The following is a 23070-nucleotide window of genomic DNA, read 5'->3' as shown; positions in this document are numbered from 1 at the left end:
TTGAGGTAATTGGAGGTCTACGAGCAAGCGAATGCAGTGTGAAAAACATTTAGCAATTTTAAAATTTCAAAAGTATTAATGCGCGTTGTAGGCGCCATATTCTTTTAAATATGTGACGATCGCAGTGTTACCAACTTCGTTTAGAAGTTAACTGAACGAGGATGGTTTAGCTTGTATTCAATCCTAATGACATCTTGTCAAATTCAAAGTTTGATGCATACCATTAACCTAAATCCTAACCTAAACATAATAAAAACATACAATATCGTTCCTAAACTAAAACCGCTTAAACCCCCTTTTCTTTTATTTTCCAATTAGTACCTAAGTGTGTTTGTGTTCCTAAATGCACTTTATCTTCAAACCTACATATTTTAGATTTTTTGTAGCGTCCATTCAGCGGGATTACTCAAAAAAGCGGTCATCTCATTCTAAATTTAATGAATTATTGCTTAAAATGCCCAAAGAGCATAAACATATCGCCGAGGCACAAATGCAACGCATTAAAATTAAGCAAAAAAGTGCCAAATATGCCCCAGGGAAAGTAATCCTGCAAGTTCTTGGCAGTGGAGCTAAAGGAGCCCCGAGGGCTGTCTATTTATTCTCTGACCAAAGTCGGTAAGTTGCCAATTTCATGTTTCATGAATGTTTATTGATAATGTTAGTGTGGAAAAAGGTATTTGTTCAACTGTGGTGAAGGTACTCAAAGGTTGGCCCATGAGCATAAAACAAAATTGTCAAAATTGGAGCATATTTTTATAACACAGTCGGTATGGAAGAATATGGGTGGTTTGCCTGGAACAGCCCTGACAATTCAAGATGTTGGTGTACCAGAAATTACACTGCATGGTCCCAATGGACTGGTGAGTGTTATTTTAGTAATAAAGGTAAATTCAGCTGATTTAGACCTTACAGAGTGATATATTCTCAGCCACAAGAAGATTTGTTGTTATTAAAGATTTAAAAATCAGAATGGCAGATTGTTCTGAAAAAGCTATTTTTGAAGACAATGTTATGAGGGTTAAGTATGTTTCATTACATAAAAAGAAGGATGAATCTTCTGGAATTGAACAGGTTAGTGAAGAAATGATTTAAAAGTATATTAAACTGCATATATATAAAAAAATTAATCCCCCAGTTACATTCACTTTAACCAATATGAAATTTAAATAATTTAAATAAAAATAAAATATGTATATATTAATTCTGTGATACTAAGGACAAATATATTTGTGGTACTGTAAACTAAAACAAAAATTACTTAAATTTCATATTGATTAAAGTGGATTTAACTGGAATAGACTTTTGTGGTGTATGTGTCCATAGCGGTAAAACTGATAGTTTTTGAAATATTATCAATTCAAAAATATCAAATTATCATTATTGTGACAGCTATATATTTTATAAATATATTAAAATTTACTAGAATTTAATTTAGGTGAATAGATGTCTGTAGATAGAATAGATGATTCAATAACTCTGTCTTAATTCTGTTGTTTTTAGAATGAAGCCACCTCTACAGAGAGTGACAGGAGGCCCAGTAGAAGCAGATCCTTGTCAAAATCTAGAGATAATGGTGCTGTAGTTGAAGACAACACAGATTACTATCCATATGAATGTAAGAATTCTCAAAACTACAATAGAAGTAGATTTCCTTCCTAATCCCTTCATCCTGATGGTACCTATATCTTTTTAGTTTTCTTGTTTTGAGGTAATAAGGCCATATGTCATAATATATTGCAGATAAGGGACGCAGATCTACTCTAGATACTGCTTCAACTTTAAATGAAAACTTACTAAGACAATATAAAAAAGAGAGTATTTCCATGTGCTACATTTGTCGTTTGCAACCTCGTCCAGGAGCGTTAAATTTAGATAAATGTGTACAAAAAGGAGTTCCTCCAGGACCCCTATTGGGAAGACTGAAAAGTGGAGAAGATGTGACATTAGTTGATGGCAGGATGGTGAAGTCATGTGAGGTTTGCGATTCTGACGATCCCGGGCCGATTTTTATTGGTAAAATACCTTTTTATCTATATGTGTTTGGAATTCAATGCCTGTTATTTATGGTTACAGTTGTGGACTGCCCAGGTCCAGAGTACCTACAGTCATTAGTGAACAGTACAGAAATTAGAAAACATCAGAAATTTGCAAATTCAGATGAAGATGCTGCCTGTTTGGTAATACACTTTACTCCAGTAGAAGTCATGAAGTTACCACAGTATGGATTTTAATTCTGATTCGCGTTGTTTGTATGCATTGCGTTATTTTTCAGATATAAACAATGGATGGATGACTTTTGCGCTAGTTGCGAACACATACCGATAAACGAGATGAATACCTGCATGGGAAGTGTGGCAGTGCATCGGATACAATATAAACTAAATATGCTTTCATCTGATATTTTTCCGATATTGGGTGACAAAGGAACTCCAGCAATGCATGAGGTGTGGTTTTCAAGCACTTTATAATGATGTTTTTGCTGTTTATATTATACTGAGAATTACATATGATATACCACTGGGAATTCATTCCATCGCTCTAGTATAAAAAAATTGTAGTATATTCAACATTACTGCACTCCTCATTATATGAGAACATGTTGTTAACTTTCTTATTTTGAATGCGACAGCTGATAGCGATTTTTTATTATATTCCACATCCTATTCTTTGGAACATTTTAGCTCAGTTAAATAGGTAAATTGAAGGTACTTACTATGTTGATCCTCAAATTAAACAAAATGTACTAACACTGATATTTAAAAAGTCGGTATAGTTGCTGTCTAGCCACCTTCCATCCATCAGTTCTTTTTCCTTAACCATAGTCTTTCTATAGTAAATCGATGGTGATCCCAATAATCTTATTATATAGAGTATCTACTCTGTATAAGTAATACAGTATATTTCAGGTTAATCAAGACCTCAAGACCAAATTTGACATTAGTGATCATAGCTTTAAGTATATTGGAGGTTTGAGCAGTTACCATCTGCGTCCAAAAAAAGGATTTGACAGGTATTTTTGTCTCGGTTTTCTTTACATATTTGTCATTGATAGTATCTTCCAGCTCTTCGCATATAAACTTAGATATGCAAGAATTCTTAAGTGAAACATCATTATTGCCGAACTTTTCGGACGTTGTTAGGGACTTACACCAAACATTGGAGGTGTCGAGAATTAAACTGAATATTAAAGAGTTTCCAAAATTATTGTTTTTAGGTGAGAAAAATATTTTTAGAATCATATAATTACAGTGTTATCAATTGTTGTTTTTAAGGCACGGGCTCCTGTATTCCAAATAAAACAAGAAATACCAGTGGAATCCTCTTACAAATAAGGTAAGGGAAACTTGTTTCAGGCATTTTTCCCGGGCTAAATTCTACCTGATATTTCAGTGAAACTAGCAACATATTAATGGATTGTGGCGAAGGAACTTACGGCCAGATTTTAAGGTTCTTTGGAACGAATAAAGGAAACGAAGTGTTGACTAATATTGATGCAATTTATATTTCGCATTTGCATGCGGATCATCATATTGGACTCCTTGGTTTATTACAGGTCTTTACCTACATACTAATAGTTAAACTTCAAATATTTAAATTCTAATTATCCAGGGTAGGAGGAGGGCTCTGCATATTTCAAATATTGACAAACAACCTTTATATTTGATTGCTCCAAAGCAGATTTTAACCTGGTTAACTTTTTATGACAAATGTTTTGAAACCATCGAAGATGAATATGTATTAATTCCAAATGACAGTTTGGTAAAACCTTATTATGACATATTTTTATCTGTATATCATAATGATGGATTTTCCAGTTGTTGAACCGACATACTTATCCGGAGGACAAGCTAAGAAAATTATTGAGTGACCTACAGTTTTCCGATATTAATACATGTTTCGTTCGACACTGTCCTAATGCTTTTGGAGTGTCCATATTACATAAATCCGGCTACAAACTCACATATTCCGGAGACACCATGCCATCGGAAAATTTGGTGCATTTGGGTGAGTTTAATGTAGTCAGCAGTATTTGATAATGGAGCTCAACATTTTTATGTTTAGGTCAAAATTCGGATGTTTTAATACATGAAGCGACCATGGAAGATGATTTGTCAAACGAGGCAGTGGTGAAGATGCATTCAACCACGTCCCAGGCCATCGAAATTGGTCGAAATATGAACGCGAAACATATTGTTTTGACTCATTTCAGTCAACGGTACGCCAAATTGCCCAGATTTAATGAAAATTTTGGAGATAATGTCAGCATAGCATTTGATAATATGCAGGTACGTGCTTGTTTCCAACACTTTCACCCAGATGATTTCCTTGATTGATTAAAAATGAGGAAATTGGCCAATGCTCTGAATCCATTGTGCTTATAGAAATTGTCTTATTATAAATTGATCGTCAGAGTTTGATATACTCATCCTTAGATTTTCACTGTATTTTTAGGTGAAACTAGATGAATTGCCACTGGTTCCGCTATTTTATCCTGCATTAAAGATGATGTTTGCAGAACATTACGAGGAGATGGAAACTAAGGCTATTAAAAGGCAACTTAAGAACGAGCGGCAAGCTTCGATAGAACGGATAAAAATTCAAAAAACAACCAGCTGATTTTTTTCTTATATTAGAGAGTCGTTGAATTGTCAAATATATAGACTACTAGTTTATGGAAGATTTTTACTTACATGGACTTTAAGTTGAAAAATAAAATGTTAAAACAATTTAAAAATGATTCCTTTATGGGTTCTTAAAAATAAGCATATATATATGTTAAAATTATCCTTGTAGATATTGTAGTTTTCTTTTACAAAAATCTATTACCTAAGAGATGGCGCCACCAACCTGTTCTTGATTTTAGTTCGTTGGAGTAGGTTGTATCTTTCTCTTACGCCAAAGTATAATCAAAGGACTGTGAAGTAACGCAACATGTTTGGATGATAGTAATCTTTTTCAATCGAATTAGTAAGTAAACGTCAGTTATCCAGCTGACGTCCTCCCTCATATGCGCATACCGTACACCGTTCCAGTTGCATTTTGCATCTTTTTCTTGTATGTCTTGATGACGTTACAGAATCATACAGAAATGTCGGATGCTGTTCGGGTTGCAAAAATTCTTTTATTCAAAGTTTTTCACTCGGTTTAGTGCGTTCCGGGTAGTATTACTTACTGTAAAACCTACAGAAACTTCTTCAAAAGATTTGTCTCCTCCGGGTTTCCAAGAAAATATTTTTATTTGGGGCGTTTTGACATCTGTCAAATTCGGGAGGGCGTATGCATTCTTGCTGAATTTTCCGTGATTTTACATTATTTTTTCGTTCCATTGATTTTGTGTCGTGGAATAGAACCGCCGGAAAGTGCCTTCTAATTTATAGTCAAAATTTCGGTCCAAGGCATCCAGGAATCAAATACGGTAAGTCTTTGCCAGAGTTACATATATCTTTTTGCCTTTGGCAATTGGGAAGTTCCCTTGTTGGAATGTTTGCTCTATATGTCCCAATGGATGGTTTTATGATCAACTTTGTAAAATATGCATTGGTACTTATGTAAGTACTTACAAAGCACTTGCATTAGGGTTATTCCAGACGTTACTCCATAATTCATAGATCGCAAGGTTGGGTCTATGTGCTCAGTGAATAATGTATTTTTAGTTATTTTGCGTTCTGTCTGTTTACAGCACATAGTAAAGGACTTCCCATGATATAGCTCTTCATTTTTAAATTAAGCAAAATTAGACTTTTTCCAGCAGAGCTTACTTGGGCTCTACTTCAATGTTAAAAAATTCGTGGATCTTATAAGTTAGTATCCACTATCATAAGAATAATCCCAGCATAAGCATCATTATACCTATGCACAATAATAAACAGAATCATCATAAAGTTATAATCTCATTCTTGCTTGCACTCATAAGACTGGATTGTTGAAGCTTTCAGTCATGTGATAATCTCCAGTTCAGAGATTGAATTCAGTGCCCATCATTACTTTGTTATAGTCATGTAAAATTCTCAAGAACAATCTATGGGAGATTATTCCTCAAGAATATTCTCAGTAAAGAGAATTTCCTGAGAATATTCTCTTGAGACTCGAATTTAAATTTAAATGGAAAAAAAATTGGTTTTGAATAAAAGTTTCTAAAGAACACCACCAATTAAGATTATTTGGATAATTTCTAATCTTGACAGGACATATATGAAACAAGGTTAACATAAATAAGCAACTTATGTATAAAAAGCACTTTAAAATTTGTAGGTATGCAAACATTGATTTAAAAAAACGTAGAAAACTACATGGACATTAATAATAAGTAGGAAAAAAAGGAAATTCCACATGTTCTGATGTCTAACTGTTGAATAATTTGGTTTTTGTGCAAAGTGTCATTATCTGACTGTTTTTCCATTCAAGCTGGCATATATTTCATTTTTTTTCCCTCTGCATTAAATAATTTTTGGAGAATATTCTAAAATTTTTCTTTCAAGAATTTGATAATTCATTTCTACTTTTTTTATTTTTTTTGCATAAATGAAATCCTGAGGGGGGCCTCTAAAATATGACAGTTTCTTAAAACACGTTTTATTTCTAATAATTGAAATAGCTTGATAAACCATCTAATATGTAATACCCAGTACAGAAGAGCAAGTGGCTGTACTTAAGAGGTTTGATGGGATGGAAATATTCTCCAAAATGTAAAGTTCTACAAAGGTTACTTAAAGGAGAGAGAAAAAGATAAAACATATGTCAACTCATATTGAAAAACAGTCAGATAATACCTGAGCCACTTTGGACAAAGACCAAGTTATTCAACGATCGGCCATCACAATAAGTAGAATTTCCTTTTTTCTCTCATTATTATTAATATCCATACAATTTTGCTATTTTCATTCAATGTGTATGTACCTTAATAATTAAAATGTTTTTCTTTTTTTTGTTAGAAGCTATTAGTAACACAATTGAAAATATTTAATAATATATAGAATGTCTCATTTTAAATATCATAATTTTAGTCAATTGTGGTTAAGACAAGGATACAGAAAATACTACTACACCACTGGATCTTACAGCAAAAACTATCAGAATCCGGTTTTCACTTTATCAATACCTTGTTAAATGAAATACAGAGGGGTCCTAAAATGCTGAATTTAAAAAAATCCTATCGTGCATCTAGGAAACCGAAATGATGATGACGTTTCTATCACTGTAAGTTGTGGTTATATAAAAATCAAGCACAAGATTGCGAAAACCGTATGTTGCTATCTTCATTAATAATGGAGATACCCCGTAAAACCATCGAATTAGTGATACCCTGTACAACTAAGCATTTAGAGAATCTTGGACTTAAATTCTGAGAAAGACCTTTTAACATGCTCTTGTCGCGACTGAAACCATCCCAAGGTTTTTCCTTCAAGCACTTTAAGTAAATAGAAGATTTATTTTCTACGAGAAATAATTAAAGCTTGGAATTTTTACTGTTTACGCAAAGTAGTTGGTATAATAATTAACATATTAATAAATCTTTTACTATAATATTTTTTCATTTTAACCAACCCTGCGTAAATTGTAAAAATATCAAATTCAAGCTGATTAACAATGGATAGTACCATTAAGTTGTCTGGTACTGCATAATCCGTATTCACATGACTTCTCGGCAAGGCCGAATATTTAGGGGTCAAAGCTGGTATATTATAACTAAGAGGTATTACTGATACCTGCGAAGGACTATTACGAATCGCTGCCCAAAAGAAGATACTTCACGGGCAACACGTTTCTTGAAGGCGTGGGGTGCGTAGGAGGCGTCCACCCTTTCTAAGCTGGATGCGACCCTTATATTTATCTACAGGGTGGCCTAAATGCGACGGATTTTTATCCTGTTCTGGAATAATTATTAAAAAACGATAATACGTATCCTGGATTTGATTTTCAAGAAAAAATTGTTTGTGCAAATCGCATTCCTGTATCGTTTTTAGTTCTCTCGTTACGGGAAATTTCTCAAAACTTCTTGTTAGTAGGACACCCCGCGATATCTAGATTTACCGGTTCTCGGATGCCTATACAGGTTGAGTTTTTTAAGTGTGTCACGTAAATATCTCTGAAGTTATGAGTTTTAGAAAAAAAAGTTTCAAATAAAAAAGGGATTGTATGAAAGGGGGAAACTTTTGGCGTCATCACTGTTTCGATTCAAGGTCATCTTCAGGCTCTAATCAAGGTCAACTTTGTTTTTTCAAATGGAAACCCCACATTTTTTTGACAGATTCTGATTTGTTGTTCAAAACAAACATGTTTTTACTTGAAACATTTTTTTATTCATTTGATAGTTTTGGCACAAATTGACATATTTAAAGAATTTTGTTCTAACGAAAATGCTTGTATCGATACATTCAAGAGAAGAAATTTTAAAAAAACATAATTTTTAAACAATTCAATCAAATAAGTGTTCAAAATGATGTCCTTCTACTTCAATGCATTTAGCGATTCTCACTTTGAATGACTGTTGGATATTCCAATATGTTTCTGGTCGAATGTTACGGCAAGCTACTCTTATTCTTTCTTTCATGTTTTCAGCAGTTGTTGGCACTTCAGCGTAGACAATTTATTTTAAGTACCCCCAAAGAAAGAAATCTGGAGATGTTAAGTCTGGTGAACGTGCTGGCCAGTTAACATAACTACCACGACCAATCCACTTTTGGGGAAACATTTCATCCAATTTTTCCCGAACAACTGTTGCATAATGAGCTGGGCACCCATCATGTTGATACCACATGGTCATTCGTCGATTTAAATTTACTTCTTCCAGAAGTATTGTCAAGTCATGTCTTAAAAAATCGAGATACTTTGCAGCATTAAGATTTCCATCGATAAAAAAAGGGCCAATTAAATGTGCTCCTACAATGCCTCACCAAACATTCACAGTCCATGGACGCTGGTTTTCCACCTCTCGTAACCAATAGGGATTTTCAACAGCCCAGTAATGCATGTTGTGTCTGTTAACTTGCCCATGGTTTGTGAATCCAGACTCGTCCGAAAACAACACATTCGAGAAAAAATCATCATTTTGTCTGATTTTTCTTTGAGCCCAAGTAAAAAAGGTAACTCGGTTTTAAAAATCGTCACCATGTAGTTCTTGATGAAGAGAGAAGTGGCAAGGATGAAACTTATGATTTTTTAAAATTTTACAAACACTACTTTGTGAAATACCAGACTCTTCAGCTAGCTGGCGAGTACTTACATGAGGGTCAAGTGCAATGGCAGCTAAAATATCAATTTGATTGTCTTCATTTCCAACAACAGTCTTTGAGCGTGCTCTTTTTTGTGTTTCGACACTTCCTGTTGCTCGAAATAAACTCACAATTTTATTGACAAAAGTACATGACGGAAGTACGTTTTGTGGGAAACGCTCGGCATAACGCTGCACCGTTGCAGTAGGACTTCTACCTGATTCGCCATAAGCAAAAATAATTTCAATTTTTTCGTCTTTTGAAAATCGCACTGCCATTTTACAATATTTATTATTCTAAAACTGAATTGAAACTGTAAGTGAGTAGGACTGTGGGTCCTACTTGTTTACAAATTGATAAAACATCTATTTATTACGTTTTTTTTTATACTTTCTTTATTCGACCAGAAACATATTGGAATATCCAACAGTCATTCAAAGTGAGAATCGCTAAATGCATTGAAGTAGAAGGACATCATTTTGAACACTTATTTGATTGAATTGTTTAAAAATTATGTTTTTTTAAAATTTCTTCTCTTGAATGTATCGATACAAGCTTTTTCGTTAGAACAAAATTATTTAAAAATGTCAATTTGTGCCAAAACTATCAAATGAATAAAAAAATTTTTCAAGTAAAAACATGTTTGTTTTGAACAACAAATCAGAATCTGTCAAAAAAATGTGGGGTTTCCATTTGAAAAAACAAAGTTGACCTTGATTAGAGCCTGAAGATGACCTTGAATCGAAACAGTGATGACGCCAAAAGTTTCCCCCTTTCATACAATCCCTTTTTTATTTGAAACTTTTTTTTCTAAAACTCATAACTTCAGAGATATTGATGTGACACACTTAAAAAACTCACCCTGTATATGTGGATAACGGTAGGTTAGGTTAAGAAACGACTTATATTTTCTTGTATTGTTTTTCTGAGTAGAATCCATTTCTATAAAAAGTGAAATCATCGGTTTCTTCCTTTTTGAGAAAATTTTCCGGGTATCATAAAAAAATTCAAAATTTAAATAGTTGAAACCAAACCTAGCTTCCAATTAACGTGAAATAAGCATGTCTACGAAGTTTTGAGATCATTTTTGGCCCAAAAAAATTAGGACACCTTATACATGGACATTTATTTAAATATAGAAAAAGTGTATACTTTAATGGCATAGGAATTAAATTTTTAGTCAATCTGTGGCATAATCCTCATCTGTCGTTTAGTTTGACAAATAGAGGAGATTGGGATTCCACATTCACCGCCTTTTTTTCGTCACGGATGCCTCCTTGTTAAAGGCATTTAACAAATGTTTAATTGGACATGGGCTTATGACGTCACTTTCCATCACGACGCCGTAGGATCGTTAATATTAATCGAAACTATCGATTTAAATCTTTAGAAGAACAAAGCGGAAAAATTGAAATTACCATGCTCTAGACCGATTGTTTAGTTTTGTTCTGATTTTGGATAGTTACCTGGATAAAAATATTCTGTCTAAAAGATCGATACAGGCATCTATCAACTTCGGATCGATATTCCTATACAGCTGTGAGGTCTATTCTAAACTGTAAATCGTGTTAGGCCAGCGCCCTATTTTGTGAAACATGGCCTAACGCTGCATATGATATGGTATGTGCTGGAGATCCTAATGGATAATTTGAGCACCCGCGCCAGAACACATGTGTGGCAACATGGCCAATTTTTTCCATCTCTTTGTTTTATTGTAACGTTTTGTAACACGTTAAAAGTGTGATACTAGATAGGTTCAGATAGCTTTCGCCGGCCATATTGTCGCATCGGTGCGGATGCCCGAATTCGCCATAAGTTTCTAAGCGGTCGATTCAATGACTGAGGTTGGAAATTCAGTACATTTCTAACGAAATAAGATATTTGGTAAATTTTTTGCTTTCCTTATTTGTCAAATTCAACCGCTGTCACCACCCTTTGTTAACTCAGAAGACCAGTACCTATTCCTAGGGCAAGCCGTGATTTTTAATCTAGGAATATCGAATATTAAACATCTAATTTAGGACAAACTTCTCAACAAAACTGAATATGTCATTTGTTTTAAACTCTCCAACGAACTTTCCAATAATATCCTTCTAGATAGATATGTATGGACGTCATCGGAGCGCCCACAAACGAATCCATTTCATAGCGTAAGTTTCCAGGAAACAAACGAAAATCGATAATCCATGGCAACTGCACGAAGATAAATCAAAGTATGCGGTGCAGTCTGGCTTCCTGATGTGGGAAAATCGAATATCTGGATGCTTTTCCGAGGCAGCGCGTTGAGTACATACTCGATTCGAGGCTCAACTTAAATTTCTCAATGGATACACATAGAGCATCTTCAGAAGTATTTTACCCTTTCTATGATCTTACAGAGGAGAAGGTGGAGACTTTACTAGAAATTTTCGTTGTATGAGTGTGATTCGATGCTTCTTACAGGTGCTTCCACTGAGTTTTTGAGGTTCTTTTCCAGAAGAAAAAGTTTCCAAAAACAGTATTGAATCATCGATTCCTCGCTTATTTCCAAATAATAACCCGATGCAACGCCCAGGTCGATGGCCTCGCCCGCTATCCTGATCTTGTCTCTTCGGGTGAAAGTCTGCTGCGCAGTCGTTTTGCCGATCTATTTATTCGGGGTAGGTCGCGACGTCCCCAAAATTGCTTATTTTGGTGATTTTCGAACGCAGCTTTCTACATTCCTAAATATTATGGAAATTGTGGACACATCGTCTTTTTTAATACCCCATAAGCGGAAGTGTCATTCAATCGAGCACAAGAGACGGGATCTTTTAGGGGACCTGTGTAACGTTAACAAGACAACTCCTAGCCGCTAATGTAGCCATCAGTCTAAAAATAGTTACCGTATCACCCGGAATATGGTGGGTGAATTTTTTAAAGCGAGATTTATTCGTGTAAGTCGAAGGGGGCGTCAGCCTGCAGACAGCTTCCGCATCGTACCGGCTAAGGGTTAAAGCCCTTTCGGATCCGAAGTCTAGACGTCGCTGGGGCAGCGACTATGCCTTCAGAGGACAGCTGTGGAATTATTTCTTAGTTCGGGGGCGTTGGATACAGGAATTCGGGATCTCGGGAAACAGGGGTTTACTTAGGAAAGCACGTACATGAAAAACTTTCAATTTCTTTGGCGAGGAAGTTCGGAAAAAGGGTTTACACATCTAATGTGGAAATGGGGTGGTATGTTCTTACACTCACATTACGCATCATTTAGCCACTACAAGTTTGAACAAAGATCTTATTTATGGATGTGACCAGGAAAAACACTACAAATATTTCTGTCATTGCGAGATCTAGTCGAAGTTAGTGATGTCATGATATTTTTGAAGGACAACCCCTGTACCTGAGGCACATTTGGAATACCCAAAACCAAATGACCTTGGAGAGCCGAACTTGTTACCTTTTAAAGGACTGTAAATCGGAAACCACTCGCGTTAAAACAAAATGACTTGCACTTTTGTATTCTAGGTTTGGAACTCAATTTTTTTTTTTTTTTTGACTTGAAATCTTTGAAAATAAAAAAATTGAGGCCATTTAATAGAGCTTTTGAAAGTAGGATAATGAAAGTGTAATGCGCTTTCTCTATCGCAAAGCCTTGTGGAGCTATAGATTGTTAAAGTGTGAAGTACAGAGTGTTAAAGAAAGTTTCCACGATTTTGCGTTGTTAACTTGAAAACATTGGAGTTAGGAAAAAAGGGTTCGTCGTGATCACGATTGCTAAGCTTAATTCTATTTAAATTATCTCAAAAACTCTAGGAGTTATTGACAAAAAACATAAAGAATTTTAAAAGTTTGACACCCTGTGTTTGGGCAAAGAAGTTTTAAATCATACAAGTTGAGTGAACTTTTCTTTTTATTTTTCTGCGTTCTATCGTCTATTAAACTTTATCGATTAAAATCTGAATCATCTTGCATATGTATGACTGCCGTTAAAATGACTACGCATTTTTTTCCTGTGGAAATGTTTATGAAAATGTTTTTGCGCTTTACTCAGTAAAACTAAGAAGGTCAAATTTCAAATAATGCTCCATGTCGCTCATGGGAACTCTCAAGAGAAAGAGTTTTTTTGTTTCATTTCCATGTTGAAATCCCGTTTGACAACTTTCCAACTCCCCTTGGTATAACAAACCTGGTATAACAATCAGGGACGTTGCCGTCGGGACGCGGGCACATCAACCCGCGGATATACCGGTCAGTGCGCGGTGGAGGCGTCGCAGGAAGCGGCGTCCCCTCGCGGCGACGGCAGGAACCATCCACGACGGCCGGCCAGCCGAATCCAAAATGGTGTCTGTGACTGATTAAAAACGAGGGGAGTGGCGAACGAAATCCGTCGTGGATGCGATCTCGGGCGGCCAATAGACCGGTCCCCGAAACTCACGGTACTCAAAAACAATCGAGAAGTGCCGCGAAATGACCTCTGACTAGTGTGCGATGACCCTCACCTAGACCGCAGACACACCCTGACTTATTGATGCAACCTAATCTGTGATACTTCTTTCTACTATGGCGGTTCGAATGGATAGTAGCACTGCGACTCCTAGGAATAAGATTAATTACAATAAGATGACGGTAGGTTGGTAATGTACCCCATCGGGCACCTCCTTTCACCAGCCGTCCCAATACGTACCAATTGACTGCTCTGAGCATCTAAGGAATTTCATTTATTATTGCTTAAATTTAACTAGAAATTTGCATAATTTGCAACTCGCATAATACGCATTTGCAACTTGCATTTTTGCGTATGTGCTACATTCGACTCTTTTCGATTCGGTCACCATCCATATGCCAGATTTTTTTTGGTAACTTTATTGAGATTTCTTATAGAATTATAAAGGTATCTATGGGCGGTTGTCACATCCGGAAGCATGAATTCATGTTTCTATGTTTTCGTGAAAATATTTCATAATATCCAGAATTAACTTGTCTTAACCAACTTTTGTGCTACTTATGATTTTAAACCACTTCAACGCTCTTATCTCTATCAATTTTCTGCTATGTTTGTGTGTTGGGTTGTGTGTATACGTATTTGAAGATTAACGGTACTTATCTCTTGCCTGAAACTAGTGATACAGACTATTAAGTCAACAAATCAACAGCATTTATGGTATACAAGGTGCTAGAAAAAAGTAGGCGGATCAGTTAACATCAGATTGGTGGAAAGAGTTGGGTTTTCAATGTCCTGTTAAAACAGTACGTGAAATAAAACTTACGGTCAAGGGCAACCATAAATCAAAGGTCCCTCTCAACTGCAATCACATAGTTGTCCTTACTTTAACTGTTGGTTGTTAAACTTAAATTGCAGTTTAAGAAACGCTTTATCTGTCAATTAATTCGGGCTGAGCGATAACTAACAGCTATCGCTTCTTAACTGAACATTGTAGTAACGCCCCGTATATCGAACTGCAAAATAAAAAATGGTATTATAAAAGTAGTAATTATTTTTATTCAAGAAATTTATAGGTAGCGGATAGGCCAACACAATTGTGGCGACCAGTATAGAAATATGTACTAAGCGCGGCGGCCTTGGAAATTACAAAAACCCGTAAGTTCGCCTGTAAATGAGCGTTTTAAGACTATGGGGAATATTTTAAATAATTTACGCTACATAGCACATTTACGCACACATGACGTGGACCGTGGTGCATATTGCTAGACTGTAATGCAGTGCCATGCAAATTGGCACCCTTCACAACAGTTATGCAATAGCAATCAAAACATAGCTGTTCGACATATGCCAATGTTAAGGACATGGTTAAATAGTTTCAGTTTTTAATAGTTTCTGTTGGTGTCTGAGAGAAGGGCGAAAGATAGAGACATGAAGGTTTCATATATCCTAGGGAATATACCATACTGAGTTTTACCATCAGTTCATGGAACTAATAGACCTGTTTTTAAAAATATATATTTTTATATGTGTCAGTGTTACTAGTGTCTATTCTACAGCTGGAATAACGTTATTGATTTTTGAAGATCATTTCAAGTCTCTTACTCGATTCAAAACTTTCCTACAAATTGTGAGTCGAAAAGATCGATTTGAAATGATATTCAAAAATGAATAATTTTTTCCTCCTGTAAAGTGAAAACCATTTAAGTAATGTCTATATAATCACATATTTTTGAAAAAAGACTATGTGATAGTCATGTGATGATGTAGTTGCTATTTAAGATTAAATTCAATATGGCGTCGTAAATGTCACATCTGACAGTTTAGAAAACTTCCAATGGCAGTTAAAGAGCTGAATTGGCTCTACCCACTGGTGTTAGAAATGAAAATTTTATATGATGAACCTATAAATAACTGTAATTGAAAAGTAGTTTTTCTTTTCATCTATTTCTTACCATAACTTAAATAATGCGCAATTCTTTTCTCACTTAGCTAAGTCCATATCTATTACTTTTTACGAGATCCCCATGTCCCCAAACAAACCATGATCCCCATGTTCTCCTCTTGGATGCACCGTACTATGAACCTATGTGCCTGCCTAAATTCCTTTAAATATTTTAGCACGTCTAAAAATTCACGTAAATTTCTTCAAACTCGCTCAAATTCCACTAAATTTCTCTATATTTCCGATGGGTTTATACTAAAATCACCAGTAATTTTTCCCTCGAGGTGACATCCTCCCGATTTCTTACGTCTTTTCTCTTATCTTGAGTATGCTAAATGATTCTAAGCCGCAAATTGTCCTGTCAATTATTATAATTTAATATCCCTTTCAATTTCAATGTCTTTATGTTATAAGGTCATCAATACGTGGCGGCCTTCCGGCCAAAAATGTAACTCATTTTAATTTTAGCAGAATGTCGGCTACGTTTATTTGTTACGTCCATTTCTTTCTAGGTGATCGGTCAAATGTCTCAAATGCGATTTGAGCTTGTGAATTGTTCCTTACTTCGTCGGTTTGTTTATATTTTTGATATCGCCCTAACCAGAACAGTTCCCAGTCAAATAAAATTTAAGAAATATAGTTGACATCAGAATTGCTGGCTTTCTTATTTTTGCACTTCCCTCAAGTTGAGCTTTAAAAAGCTGCGTTAACCAAACCCTCGCCCCCTCATCGTACATCTACCTGGTTAAAACTTTAGGTTCCACGTCACGTCTACGATCTCGAGCTTCAGTCATGAAAACCTCCCATTCTGTTTTTTTTTCCTGCATTCCGCGATCTGAATGTTCACGTTCATCTAAAAGAGAAAAGTAATTATGAATAGGATAGAACTATCGATCTCTCACGGCTTCGTCATTAATAAAATTGCAAAACGGGGCCCCAAGGCGTAGTTTCTACTGTACGAGGAGAGCATCCGGGTTCGGTTGCAAAATTACGCTTCGTTGGGTCGTTAATAAAACGCAGGTTGGATTGGAATGGGTCAGTTTCACTTGCTCGAATTACTTATTGCACGTTAATCTTTTATGTCCGGACCCGCTAGAACAGCTGGATCAAACTGATAGTATCGAAGTAGTATTTCTTTGACTTCGGCATTCATTATTATTTCGGAATCCCAGAGAATTTGCACGTGTGTTATGGTTCCTAGATTTCCTTGTAGAAATCGATAATGACCAATATTAAAAAATATATTAGGTGTACAACTTTGCTTCCGCCGTTTTTGAATAGATGTATGTAGCGGTAAGTAATGATCGAAATAAATAACCCCATGTGGGCATGCAGGAGCCTTGGGCACCTGTTAACATAACCTCATAAAAATATTAGTCTATTTGTGTCTTCATCATAAAGTTATTCGCAATTGAAAATGTCAGTGTACGAGCCAAATTCTCGTCATTTGCGGGAGGTTTTACTTTTCTGCTTCAATATGAAGAAATCTGCTGCTGAGGCTCATCGAATGCTCTCAGATACTTATGGGGAAGCCACTATTAGTGAAAGGACATGTCGTGAGTGGTTTCAGCGCTTCAAGAACGGTGATTTTCACGTCGAAGACCAACATAGCGGTGGAAGAAAGAAGGTTTTCCAAGATGCGAACTTGGAAGCATTACTTGACGAAGACTCGTGTCAAAGTCAACAAGAATTGGCACAATCATTGGGAGTGACTCAACAAACAATCTCAAAACGCCTCAAAGACATGGGAATGATTCAGAAGCAAGGATATTGGGTGCCGTACGAGTTGAAACCAAGAGATATTGACAGGCGTCTGTTCGCTTGTGAACAGTTGCTTGCAAGGCAAAGACGGAAGGGATTTCTGCATCGTATTGTGACTGGGGACGAGAAATGGGTTCATTACGATAATCCCAAACGCAAAAAGACTTGGGGATATCCCGGCCATGCTTCCACGTCGACGGCCAAACCGTCTATTCATGGTTCCAAAATCATGCTCTGTATTTGGTGGGATCAACTCGGCGTAATATATTATGAGCTGTTACAACCAACTGAAACAATCACAGGTGCTCTTTATCGAACCCAATTAATGCGTTTGAGCCGAGCATTGAAAAAGAAACGGCTGCAATACAACGAGAGACATGATAAAGTGATTTTGCAGCACGATAATGCTCGACCCCATGTTGCGCAAGTGGTCAAGAAATACTTGGAAACATTGAAATGGGAAGTCCTACCCCACCCGCCATATTCTCCTGACCTAGCTCCTTCTGATTATCACTTGTTTCGATCCATGGCACATGGGCTAGCTGACCAACACTTCCGGTCTTATGAAGAAGTAAGAAATTGGATAGAATCGTGGATCGCTTCAAAAGATGTCCAATTTTTTCAACACGGGATTCGTATGCTGCCCGAAAGATGGGAGAAAGTAGTGGCCAGCGATGGACAATACTTTGGATCCTAAAGGTATAATTAGTTTTTTACAATAAAATCGCGAAATTCGGAAAAAAAACGGCGGAAGCAAAGTTGTACACCTAATACATATATACAAGGTGTAACATATCATCATGGAGATATTTCAAGGGGCGATAATGTTCTGCAAAATAATAAAAGGTTTAAATTCTTTCGTCGGTTCTTTATTTTTTTGGTCTCTTGCAGTATTTTCGTATCTTTCGCCGTTTTCGTAGAATTTGCAAAATTATCTATCGGTGCAAATTAAAAAAGTCCCAGTCTACGTATTCATACTTTTAATTTAGGATGCCATGGCTGAATTTCAGCCATTTCAATAATTTTATTTTGATTTTTGACGTTTTGCATTTTCAAAAATCGTAACTCAAGGCATACGGGAGAAAATCGCAAAATATGAGAAAAAATGTGAAAATTTACCATCCCGTATATCGAAAATAGTGCGTTTTTGACCATGGGTCTATTAGCATTTTTTAAAATAATTTTGCACAGTACTATCGCCTCCTGAAATATCTCCATGATAATATGTCACCCCCAGTATATCACATATGTAAATTTTCTTTGTACATTTCTAGGTATATTACTGGGACACCAGTCATTTTATGATTAATATAAATTCTTCATAAAGGTTCCATTTCAATTATGAACAATTATCTTTATGACTGCATTATTTTCTCATCGTCGTATCATTATCGTTGGCAAAACGTCTAGCGCGCCACTATTGGACCATTGTGTCTATATTATCTTAACGAGATAAGTACATTTGTCCACCGGACGTCCCTCTCGCCTTATTGACTGGCTTGTTGATAATGAAAATTCGAAAAGTCATTACGTGGCTTAGATAAATCTGTTCTGACATAGGCATATTAAATCTCAATCAGTCTCGTCATTGCTTGGCAAACTTAAACAACCGATAATGGTCGGAAGAATTCTAAATATTGGAGTGGGGAGGGGGTTGTTTTTATTTTTTTTTGCCCATGAAGTAACGCAGAATTAGTTAAAAGACTAATTACAAGTAGTTCCGCTTTAATATGGGTTCTTGTAAGACCCAGGTACAAATACAAATATTTTACTTAAAGCTTAAAATACTGAAATGGGATTTTTAAAATTGGATTTTAATTATCATTTGATTTTAATCAACTTTGGTTAATTGTCAAATACGTTTCTTTAATGCTATACATTTTTTCAATCCTAAAACATTCAGGTACACCTATGATATACTACATACTGAGTGCTGTGGTTTGATACTGTGACTGGAGGCCAAATGCCCATATGAATTTGCTTTGCATTCAGGCCCATCTACCCCTAGCTCTGCTACTAGTCATTGCAAAAAAGATGGCACGACATTCGAATCATTCTCTTGAATCATATTCATAACAGGACGCGGATGAGGTTCTGTGGTATCAAAACAATAAAGATCTGTTTCATTCGATTCTTCATATGGAGGAGATCATGGTCAAATTCAGTGGCAATTACGTGATTAACCAAATCTATTTTACTAATGTCTGACGCAAGCTATAACTTGATCACAATTGATACCCACTGCGGTATATTCCTTTAACCCTCGATCGGTTGTTGTTTCTTTAGCTGCCGTTTTATTATGCTTGGGTTGATTTCATGCTTCATTGTTTTGTTTGAAAACAAAATTAAAACTAGATAGAAGTGTTGCACCGACTCAGAATAGCATTGTTTTTCACTGTTGTTGACCCTAGATACGACCGAGAACAGGTAGTTTTCGGTCCCTAAAATTACAGTCGCTTTGTCGCCCCGACAATAGAAATGAAATTACAATATTTTAAAAAGCCTACTCGTATATTAAATCTAAAGTTCCAATTAAAAAGAAACGTTCAAAGCAAAACACTTGGAATGGATTTATGTACTTGTTTCTTTCTTAATTTTTCTTTCTGCATAGTTTTTTCTATGTTGAATAACCGCAAAAATTCAAAGAGTTAAGCCTCGGTGGATTTAAATTTGCAATTTTTGAGCGAGCTTAACTAGAAAATCTCACGTAGTCCAAACGTCCTTTACAGCCAGGTGAAGTTAAAATTCGCTTATAAGATACAGGTGCAGGGGTTTATTTTTCAGAAGGTCAAGACGGCTGAAATTATTTCTTGAACGACCAAAACATTTGTCGTCCGGCAAAGTGTCTATTTTGACGAGTGTGTGAACCCAAATACCCCCTGCGAATTTTGTCCGGGTCGGACAAATCTGGAGACACAGGACGCCGTTTTTCGGACCGCTGGAAGCGCAGGACGTTATTTTTCAACACGTCAAGACATTTTTCGATGTTCCCCTGCAAAGTGTCCATTTTGACGAGTATGTGGTGACCGCAATTAGACGAAAGGCCGCACCGGTCATCCACTACTAGTTAGTGCCAAGAACAGAAATCGGACCTTCTCGACCGAAGCCAAGAACCTAAGAAAGAATGTCCGGTATGCGATTACAGTAAGTGACACAGATGCCAGCCGAGGTTGTCGGCCATTATTAATTTCGTTGATAGCTGATCGCTTTTCGATTTTGTAGTACCTCCCTTCTTGCAATCGGAAAACTGAAGACGATCGCCTATCCGTAAATACTTCCTTCCTATGGAAAAAAAGATCTATAGACACAAGAGGGGACTAATGCCGTTTCGCGGGTTGAATACACTCAGTGAAAAAAAGGATGTGTGCTGTTTCAAGTTTCTGACGTCAATGAATGGTTCCGGTCACGTGGAGTCGGTGCACGTTTAAATTTAAATTTCACTGAGGTTGAGAAGACCGGACTAATTAAAGAATAATATCAGTCTTTTCAATAGGAATTTAAATGACCGTACAAGATTCTGTCTAATTAGAAGCGAACATACTCAGAACCTGCAAACAAAAAATTTCACAACGTCCGAGCGGGGCTGTTTCGGAGTTTTACAATGCGGTAATGCGAAACATCCTGGGAAGTCGAAGTTTTACAGTTTTGTGTGTGAAATTGGCGAGAAAATTCAAACGGTTTGGGTTTCGACCTCTTACTTGCACAAATAGCCGTCTATTAAAGTCTGAGGATGTCTTTTTAGGGATCCTTCTGAATATCGACATTCAGAGTCTCTCTTTTAAGTAGTAGTTGTAAAAGAAAAAGTTGCCGTTTCTGGAGCTGATTTAAGACAATTGCAACGTAGTTGAATGCCCGACAGAAAAATAAGTTTTTTTGGAACGTTCGAGGAAGAATATAGCACACAACTACAACAAAATGAAAGGAAAATTGCGCATTTTGGAGTACAAAGATATGCCGTTTTCAAATTTGAAAAAACTGCAGATGCGTATTTGCACGTGTTCGGGACCTACCTTACGGATTGCATTGATAACATTTGCATCAACCGCTTGAATAACCTTTGGTTCCAGCGAGATAGTGTTTCGCCACATGACGCTAGGAGAGTGGCCGATTATTTGCCTGAAATATTTCCCGGTAGAGTCACTTCAAACAATGGAGACATACGTTGGCTGGCACGTTCACTAGATCTTTCTCCATTAGATTATTATTTATGGGGAACTAATAAAGGCCTCATTTATAAATCTGTAGCCACCGATATTAATGATCTGCGAAAGAAGATAGACACAACTTTAAGAATCAGGATAAGATGTGGCGTTTTAAGATCAGTGTAGAAATTTAACAAGACTCGTAGCGCAGTCCTTGGAAGTGGAGGGTGAAACTTTCAAGCAGCTTTTATTTTTTTTAATTTACTTATTTCTTATTTGTTATTTTCAAGGCGCTTTTTGCAAATAAAAAACAGGATTCTGAATATTTTCACCGAACCGCAAGACCAAACCTTAACATACATCATATTAACTCTCCAACACCTACGAAAGGTATCGGAATTTTTCAAATTTTACAACGGCATATTTTGAAACTTCAAATCGTGCAACTTTGCCTCAATTTAATAGACCTGGTAACTTTTATGGTTGTGGAGATCCCGATGGTTGAGCTCCAGAAACGGACACCCCGTATATATTTTTCGAAACTGACGTTCGGTTAAAATCGCGAAGGAGTTCATGGCCGCACAGCGGTTCGAGTCGCGAGGAAATAAGGCCAAAAATACGTGATATTGAATATTAAAAATGGATTCAAGCTATCGCGTGGAAAGTATTATTGAAAGTCATGAAAGAGACTAGATTTATTATACTTTTTAAGTTGTTTTCGGATTTTGTGGTCGGGGAAAAAATATCTATTTTTGGTATTTAAATCTAGGACCAAGCCGATTGGCAACACCGGCAACGCGGCGCACTTGTTAAGGTCGTTCCGCAATGGCTGCGCGACGAGATTCGCACATTGTCAGCATTGTGAGCGCGTTGCCTTTAGTTTGAATTCTCCCGTTTAGAAAGTCGGAGTGAAGGTCTAAGGCCGCGTTCGGAGGTTTGAGATTTCCGTTCTCGCTCGTTCATCTCGGAATTTCCTGTGCACAACCTTCGGCCGAATACCGATGATCATGTGATCTATGCATGTGTTTGTGTGTCAGAGACTCGCGTTCGCTTTGTTTTTAGTTTTACATTTATTTTTTATTTTTTAATCCGCACATCTGGGGTTGTCTTTGTTCGTGAGATTCTTGGTCTTGGTCGGGCTTCAGCTGCTACTGCATTTGATCCAGGATACTTTATCGTTTATCAGCTTTTTGAAAGCACTTTTAGGTGAGTGACTAACGCCGAGTGATAAGAATAAGGCGGTGATTTATTTGTGTATGTGATTTAAGTAGTTTTTTTTTTGTCGGCGAATTTGCTTACTCTTTACGGGGAAGTCACGTTAAGGTTTTAACGACGTGGCACTATTGTAGGTGTGCGTTAATAGGCACCTCCCGGGGGTAATTAAGAGAGGTTGAATCAAAATAATGAAAGAGAATCTTCGTCGGTAATTTGCAGTCCGTTATATCCAACTCCTAGCATCAAATGTCTGTCGATTCCATTACCAGAATCATTACATCATAATCAAGCTGTAACTGTATTTTTTTTCCTGATAGTCCGATTCAATATGTTGCCAACAGTTTAAATAATGGATAACGATATTACAACATACATGTCGTATAGAATGAGTACATA

The 23070-nt window shown here is 36.4% G+C and overlaps 2 protein-coding genes across 9 annotated transcripts in view; both read left to right on the top strand.

Moving 5' to 3' along the window:
• The first annotated feature begins 239 nt into the window (after positions 1 to 239).
• On the top strand, positions 240 to 4657 carry RNaseZ (ribonuclease Z). The gene is made up of 15 exons (XM_066392408.1): positions 240 to 615; positions 674 to 860; positions 913 to 1071; positions 1501 to 1615; positions 1741 to 2013; positions 2074 to 2218; positions 2273 to 2444; positions 2907 to 3010; positions 3063 to 3214; positions 3273 to 3333; positions 3391 to 3553; positions 3610 to 3759; positions 3816 to 4005; positions 4063 to 4286; positions 4453 to 4657. The coding sequence occupies exons 1-15, from the start codon at positions 344 to 346 to the stop codon at positions 4615 to 4617; spliced, it is 2532 nt and encodes an 843-aa protein (XP_066248505.1). The 5' UTR covers positions 240 to 343; the 3' UTR covers positions 4618 to 4657.
• Positions 4658 to 5009: 352 nt separating this feature from the next.
• Positions 5010 to 23070, top strand: part of shep (alan shepard) — a 46322-nt gene continuing 28261 nt past the window's right edge. For 3 of the 8 annotated variants that reach the window (XR_010752465.1, XM_066396776.1, XM_066396752.1), the window contains exon 1: positions 13436 to 13796. Coding sequence is in view for 5 of the 8 variants with exons in the window: in XM_066396776.1 (XP_066252873.1) it covers positions 13731 to 13796 (66 nt within the window). In the remaining 3 variants the exon portion in view is untranslated. Of the gene's footprint in view, positions 5417 to 13435; positions 13797 to 22335; positions 22666 to 23070 lie in introns of those variants that run through there. The other 5 variants (XM_066396805.1, XM_066396767.1, XM_066396786.1 and 2 more) reach the window with 5 other exon arrangements.

Source organism: Euwallacea similis, chromosome 1, assembly GCF_039881205.1.
Source record: "Euwallacea similis isolate ESF13 chromosome 1, ESF131.1, whole genome shotgun sequence".
Lineage (NCBI taxonomy): Eukaryota > Metazoa > Arthropoda > Insecta > Coleoptera > Curculionidae > Euwallacea > Euwallacea similis.
Note: the sequence above shows the minus strand (reverse complement) of the source record. Positions and strands in the feature narration are given on the sequence as shown.

Coding starts and splice junctions, on each gene's coding strand:
- RNaseZ (XM_066392408.1), top strand. CDS start 344: ATGCACTTTATCTTCAAACCTACATATTTTAGATTTTTTGTAGCGTCC. Junction 616..673: donor TTATTCTCTGACCAAAGTCG/GTAAGTTGCCAA, acceptor GTGTGGAAAAAG/GTATTTGTTCAACTGTGGTG. Junction 1,616..1,740: donor AGATTACTATCCATATGAAT/GTAAGAATTCTC, acceptor AATATATTGCAG/ATAAGGGACGCAGATCTACT.